Genomic DNA, 8,259 nt, shown 5'->3' on the forward strand with positions numbered 1-8,259 from the left:
GGTACTAAATGGTACTAAATTTGGTACAATTTGAATTTTAGGTGAACCAATAACGCTAGAATCATGAAATTTGGAGTCAGGATCATTGTTGAGGTGTAAGATTGAAATATGGAGGAATTTTTAGAAATCTGTACTAATGTGTACCAAATTTGGTACAATTTAAGTTGTGGATGAAGCGATAGAGTTGGAATCCTGAAATTTTGATTAAGGATCACTGTGGGAGTCTAGGTTGGTGTATGTAGGAAGTTTTAGAAATTGGTACTACTGAGTACTAAATTTGGCACAATTTGAATTATGAGTGAACCGTTAGAGTTGGAATCCTGAAACTTGGATTTAAGATCACTGTGGGGGTATAGGATTGGGGTATGTAGGAAGGTTTGGAAATTGGTACTACTGTGTACTAAATTTGGTACAATTTGAAATTTGGGTGAACCAATAGAGTTGGAATCCTGAAACTTGGATTTAGGATTACTGTAGAGGTGTAGGTTTGGGGTATGTAGGAGTTTTTGGAAATTGGTACTACTATGTACTAAATTTGGTACAATTTAAGTTGTGGATGAAGCGATAGAGTTGGAATCCTGAAACTTGGATTTAAGATCACCGTGGGGGGTCTAGGGTTGGTGTATGTAGGAAGTTTTAGAAATTGGTACTACTATGTACTAAATTTGGTACAATTTGTATTGTGGGTGAACCGATAGAGTTGGAATCCTGAAACTAGGATTTAAGATCACTGTGGGGTGAAGGTGTGGGTTAAGTAGCAAGTTTTGAAAATTCGTACTACTGTGTACTATATTTGGTACAATTTGAATTGTGGGTGATCCAATAGAGTTGAAATCCTAAAATTTGAATTTGGAATCACCGGGGGGTGTTGGTGCGGGATATGCAGGATATTTTGTTGGATGGTTGAGGAGGGTGCTTATCGAAATAATGTGTGCTAAATGGAACAAAATTTGGATTTCGGTGAACCTTTAAAGCTTGAATCATGAAATTTGATACTAAATAGTACTCAAATTCAATTTATGGTCGATATTTATGTGTAAATTGTTTAGTTTTCTGATATATGCAGTTTTCTGTGAAAATAAAATAATTTATTAAAACATGTTCAAATATTACCCGCATTCGCTAACGAAGTAGTGGACATATGCTGGTAATAAATAAAATAAATAACTATGATTTTTATAAAAAATTGGTAATTTTGAATTAAACAATTCTTTAATATAAAGTGGTTTACAAAATGCGGAGATGCGTATATTGAAAAAAAATATTTCTTTTTATATATTTTTTATGATTCCTCAATTTTACAAAATATTTTTTTCAGATATTTTTATATTTATTTTTAAAAGTAAATATTTTTTAAACCTATCATTAAGCATATGTTATTACTAAAATATTTTTTATGATCCTCTACTAAGCGCAGACTTTCTTAAAAAAATATTTTTGTGATCCTTCACTGAGCGTAAATTAAAAAATATATAATTTAAAAAAAAATATTTTTTATTATCCATTACTAAGCGTGGATTTTTAAAAATATTTTTTTTGTGGTTCATTATTAAGAGTGGGTTTTTAAAAATTATGTTTTTAATACATTATTAAGAGTCGATTTTTTAAAAATTATTTTTTCTGATCCTCTAACTTTTAAAAATTGTTTTTTATGATCCACTAATTTTTAAAAACTATTTTTTGTGATCAACTAATAAGCGCGAATTTTTAAAAATTAATTTATGATCCACTATTAAGCTTGGACTTTAAAAAAAAAAACCCACAATTAAGCGTGGAATTTTAAATACATTTTTTTTAGATTTTTTAAAAATTATTTTTTATGATATACTTTTACTATTATTTTTATTCAATAAATATTTTTTAATTGAGTTATCATATACTCTTTCGAGTTGAGCTTAATGATGTTACCCACTATTATGCGACGCGTTTCGCCGTTGGTTAAGCGGTTCAATTTGGGCTATGTGGCTTTACAAAGGTAGTATGTTGATAACCTGATGCGACATTTGTCTTCATTCTAGAAACAGTCCTTTTCAAAACAGATTTTTTGTTGTAGCGATGGATATATTTATCCATCACACACACCTACCATCCACCACACGCCTACAATTGCTTCCTTGATATACACATGTTTTTGCGCAACCGTTTTGGAAGTGTGTTGATGGCTCAGAACGTTAAGTGGTCTGGCAACATTTGTGTTGCTCTGAGGACCGGAGTTCGATCACTATATTTAATATATTTCCCATGATACACAATTATTTTAGTGGAATTATGTATTGTATAATGTATATATGATTTCTAATATTCAAGTGTTATATGTAATTTCCCCTCAATTAATTAATTTCTATAAATACGATTTTTTCCTTATAAATAATACTAATTATAAGCTTCACATATCTAAAAATTAATTGCGAATTATTCCAATTTCTTATTAACAGTAATTCAACCTGCATACATGTATTTCCAAAAAAACTGATTAGCTTATGTCGTTGTTATGGCAACCTCCAAAGACGAAATCATATGTCCCCTTTATATAATTATAAAACAAAAGCAACATGTGAATCTTATATAAAGAAAGAAGATCTTACAGGAGTTGGGGACATAAAATGAAATTCAGAATATTCACACAGGGTGAATTGACGACACAGCCATTTATATATATTTACAATGTTGGCGACTATTGTGGACATGTACAAAGGTGTACACCAGATACCCAGTGTGAATAGTCCAGATTTTCATTTATTTCCTGAATTAATGAATGACTGAATTATAATCGGTCAGTCACAATCACACAATCGTCATGAACATTATTTTCATTATCAACACCAATGCCTTTCACATATCCCTTTATTATATTTTGTTTTTGTTTATTTGTAATAATTAATAAAGCAGAAAATGCAATTAACTTTATTTGTATGTATTTAACTTAAATAACTTGTTTATTTAAATAAAATATAAAAAAAATATATATTTTGTAGGCCCCTTTGTTTTTATTTTCATATAGTTATTAATTTGTTTTTTATTTATTATTTTCACCTACAATTGCAAACAATAATTGCCATATATCGGTGCGTGTGCTAGCTTTGTTTTGTTTACTTTCAATTCACTTTAATTTATATCCACATGCACGTACACGCACACACACACACACATATGCACCATCATAATTCCCTGTTCAATGACCAAACAAAATTCCTCTTCTAGTTTGTTGATAAATAATATTTCGCGGTATGTCTGAGAATCTATCTGAGTTACGAATGATGATATGCAGAGAGTAGAAAAAAGAAAAAGTAAAACAAAAACACAATCGAAACAGAGAACAAAAACAACAAACTTTTAATTTGTCTTCGGATCATAGAATTTAATGATTATTATTATGGGAAGAAAGGTTGAGGTGTTGAAATACAGGATACGGATCAATGTTATGAATTTGAAAAATATATTTTTTTGAAATAAATTAAATATTTCACACAGCCAAAGAAAAATGTTAGGAAGACAAATACAAATATTTCAAAATAATTATAAAACCAGTGAGCGGAGCAGTATAGTCGGACGGGGCCGACCATACGATAACCTACACAACTACCACGGAACTATGACTTTCTCCGGAGGTTTATTCCGAGCCTGGGCAATATTTCGTGATATTTGCATTCTTATTGCTGGATTAGAGGTCAACTGCACCTCTTCCTTACACTGACATATTTTCCGATTATTACTAATATTCAGTACAGCCTTTCTAATTTTTTGTCCAGATTCCCTTCACCGAGGGATGTGTTGTAATGTTCGGCTTATAATTGTGGCCTATAGATCGACTCGAAAAATACAAAAAAAAATTAAGTTTTCGGTCCACTTCATCTTAAATTTTTTTTATCAGATCATCACAGAAAATTATCCCTGGCCATAACTGGAACCTTATGGAAAATGCCAAAGCTATCACCGCTATACTTCCACCCTCTAGTGTGGTAATGTGTTACTAAGTAATATCTGAATACGTAAGCACCCGTACATATTGAAGTGTAACTCCTATATTCGAGTAGATATATCACTGTATTTGGTATCAATTTAAAGGCCAACTACTCCTCTTGAATATACCATCAATTTCTCGGGTCAATATCCTTCAGGAGTAAATAAATACGCCATAGAATACAAATTTTGTCATTTTCACACAAAAGTCAGGGTCCATTTGATCCGCTAAATATTCATCGGTCTTTATCAAAACATGCATGCTCATCTTTGGTCCGATCCCCTACTACATGTAAAATTTCACGATGTTCGGGCCATTATTGCGGCCCCTGGAGCGACCAGAAAATCAGACAAAAATAAAGTTTTTCGTCCATTTCATCTCCTAAATATTAAGCGATCTTTACCAAAAACAATAGGGGTCTTCGTTGGCCAGAACCCATCCTACATGCAAAATTTCGTGAAGATTGGCCCATAACTGTGGCCTGTATCGTGTTTACAAATTATAATGGACAGACGGACGGACACATGTCTAGATCGACTCAGCTAGTCAAGAATGACGATCGGTATACTAAAAGGTGGGTCTGGGACCAATATTTCGCGGCGTTACAAACTCTTGGGGCTGCACAAAGCTATAATACCCTGACAACATAGTTGTGTAGGGTATAAAAATGTTGTTCTTGGATTAAAATAATTGGAATAAAATAAATTGTGGATTTTTTGAAAGATATTTTTATGGCCCTTTAATAAATTTGGATTTAAAAAAATATTTATTTTAAGATCCTACAGGAAGGGTGGATTTTTTCAAAAAAAAAAATATTTGTTTATGTTTCCATCTTTGATTTGTAAAACAAAACTATTCACAGATCCCTCAATAAACGTGGATTAAAACATATTTTGAATTGTCTATCAACAAATATAAAAAACGAATTTCGAAAGTTTTGTTAATTTTTCTATTTCTCAATATTCAACACAACAAAAATCTCTCCATTTATAATTACCACTCAAAAAATAATTATAACTTATATTATTAATAAAATTTATTAACAAAATCCACTTGAAAAAAATTATAATTTTAAAACAATAAAATTTAAAAAATATATAAGACAATATACCACAAATCTACTTATGGAAAATTTCGAAAAAAATATTAAAAACAATTATTTTCAAATTTCCAATAATATTTTTTTTATTCTAAAATTAGAATAATTTGATTCTCCCACTTGTTAACATTTCAATTACAGCTAATTAAAATGAAAAACCCATATTGACCACATCCAACAGTGCCAGCTATTTTTTTTCTTTGAGTGTTTTTTTTTTTCTGGCCCTCACATACCACACACCGAGAGGAGAAAGCATAAAAACGCACAACTGACCATTACCATTCCCTCAACCCCATATCACACCACCTGCCTGTCTGCCTTCTGATCTTGCAGAATTTTATCTTTATAGTAATAAAAGAAAAATTAAAAAAAAAACACACACATTTTCATAATTGAGGATAGTGTTAAGAGTGTTCTAATGATATCAATTCAAATCGCCACAGAATAATATAAATAATAGAAACAAAATTGAAAGTAAACAAATTGTATCAAAGAATACAAATACGATAATTATGGTTTTGGTCAGACAAAAATGGGAAATGGGAGGCATTTTGGGATAAAACAATTCAAAAATAATTGAAACGAATTTTTGGAAAAAAATGAATAAATTTTTAAATAGTTTTGTATTTTTTTAAATACTTTCTGAAGCTATTTTTATACCCTACACAACTATGTTGTCAGGGTATTAAAGCTTTGTGCAGCCCCAAGAGTTTGTAACGCCGCGAAATATTGGTCCTAAACCCACCTTTAAGTATACCGATCGTCATATCTCGACTAGCTGAGTCGATCTAGACAATATACAGGCCAAAGAATAAGCATGCCTTTTTTGATAAAGATCGGTCAATATTTAGCGGGTCAAATGGACCCTGACTTTTGTGTGAAAAATAAAAAAAATGTGTATTCTATGCCGTATATATTTATCCTTGAAGAATATGGACCGAAGAAGTTCATATAGACCTTAAGAAGGAGTGGTTGACCTTTAAATTAATACCAATTATATTGTTGTATGTTCTCGGATGTGCGAGTTACACCTAAATATTTGCAGGTATCTCCGTATTAGTATATTATTTAATAACCCATTATCACTCTAGAGAGCGGAACTATAGCGGTGATCGGTGATGATCAGATAATAATTTTGGAATGAAGTGCACCGAAAACTTAATTTTTTTGTGTTATTTTCGAGTCCGTTTTTAACACATCGAAATATTCATTTCCGACCCTATAATGTATATATATATATATTCTTGATCAGGGTCAAATTCTAAGACGATCTAACCATGCCCGTCCGTCTGTTGTAATCACGCTATCTTCTGAAGGAATTGAGGTAGGGTGCTGAAATTTTGCATTGGGTTGTCTTTTGTCTGTAGGCCAAGTTCGATGATGGGATGTATCGGTCCACGTTTAGACATAGCTCCCATATAAGGGTACCCCCTAAATTTCGGTATTTTGAGGTTCTTTAGCACGTTTTTCAACCGAATTCGCTGAAATTTGCTTATTGGGTTCTAAATTTCTCCTCAAAAAATTATAAATATAGGTCCACTTTTTCTGGTAGCCCCAATATAACGGTACCCTCTAATTTACAGTATTTAGAGGGTTTTGATCATATTTTTCCACCGAATTGGCTGTAATTTAGTATTTTGAGTTCTTATTAGATACCAAAACTCTCCACGAAAAATTATGAAAATAGGTCCATTTTTTCGGATAGCCCCCATATAAGGCTACCCCCAATTTTCGGTATTTTGGGGTTCTTCAGCGCGTTTTTCAACCGAATTCGCCCCCTTTTTGCGGTAGTCCCCAAACAACCCCCTTTTTATATTAAAATAGTTATCTGATTTGGACTTATCCCCATGTTTTCGCATTCCACCATAGTAGTGTATATATTCTGTACTCGAAATATGGAATTCTATGACGATTTAGCCATATGTTTTAATCATTCTACCTTCGGGGGATACTGAGGTAAAAAACTAGAACGGCCAGGTTCGAGAATGATATATAATATATGGGCCCAGTTACGCCTATCCCCCATATTGTGATACCTATCCATTTGCGGTATTTTTAATATTTAGAGTGAACGAAGGTATGTATATAAGTCGTTAATTTTGCATAGGACCTCAAATAATTACAACTCAAACTGTAAGGTATTTCCTATACGATGTAATAGCCTCCCGGAACCTACAATTTGACCATCCAGTCCACACCTTCTTCACCACAAACTATCAAAAAATTATCTATTAAATACGTAATTTTTTTTAAAATAAAATTTAGGATCAACAAGTTATCAAGGATTACAAAATTAAGATTTTTTAGTAATAAATAATTTTTGTATTATATTTTTCTTTAATATTCACCTGCAATTTTCCTTTCGCGCATTTTCCGCCATAACGCCTCAGCCTTGCGTTTCGGCCAATTTTCGAATTTTTGCGAAAAGCTGCGAAAGAATTTATATTCGCGTATGGTTATTGACATGCGACGTTGCATTTTGACGGCCGATGATTTTATTGATCACGACAATAAAAGAGAGAACGATCAACACAGAATTTAATTGTTGATGTTGTTGTGACAGATGAAAAATCAATCCCACTGTGACAAATTTAACGATAATTGATTGGCGAGCAACGAATAAAACAAAAACAGACACAAGACAAATGCTGCTGCGTTTGCGTTCCGGGTTTTCTTGTTTTTTCTTTTTTTTGTCGTTTTTTTTTTGTATTTTTGCTATATTCACAAAAAGCTTTTCACTCAATTATTTTGACAGCTGATTTGACATGTGACAAATGTGTAAAGGGATTGTTGTGAAATTTTGTGGTTTTGCTATTTTTTTTTCACTTTTACATTGAAAATTAAAAATAGAGTTGATGGTGTAAGCGCGAAAAAATGACACAGAGAAAAATTTTGGTAATAAAAATTTGTTCAGTTTTAAAATTATGAGACTTTTTTTAATATTTTTTAATAATTTATTTTTTTTACATAATTTTTTTTTTCAATTTTTGTTTATTGGCCAAAAAGAAAAAACACAAACGGAAAATCACAGTTGTACACGTCCACACGGCTGCAACCTGCGCTATCCGGCCAATCACTGAAAAATCTAATGCAATGCACTCAACACCGTTGGTGTTGAAATTTTAGAGCAACCACTGCTGTTTGTTTGTTTTCATTTGTGCGTAAATTTTGTTTTCGCCTCAAAATGTTTGAATGCAAC

General features: G+C 31.7%; 1 protein-coding gene across 1 annotated transcript in view; it reads right to left on the minus strand.

The window, feature by feature from the left end:
• LOC133326009 (rho GTPase-activating protein 7) overlaps positions 1-7,545 on the minus strand; it is a 46,348-nt gene extending 38,803 nt beyond the window's left edge. Inside the window, exon 1 of the mRNA XM_061534688.1 lies at positions 7,409-7,545. Coding sequence (XP_061390672.1) covers positions 7,409-7,538 — 130 coding nt within the window. The 5' untranslated portion in view covers positions 7,539-7,545. The remainder of the gene's footprint in view (positions 1-7,408) is intronic.
• Positions 7,546-8,259: the final 714 nt, after the last annotated feature.

Source organism: Musca vetustissima, unplaced genomic scaffold (assembly GCF_032173495.1).
Source record: "Musca vetustissima isolate MV318-11 ecotype Yass unplaced genomic scaffold, APGP_CSIRO_Mvet_v1 utg6435, whole genome shotgun sequence".
In the NCBI taxonomy this organism is placed as follows: domain Eukaryota; kingdom Metazoa; phylum Arthropoda; class Insecta; order Diptera; family Muscidae; genus Musca; species Musca vetustissima.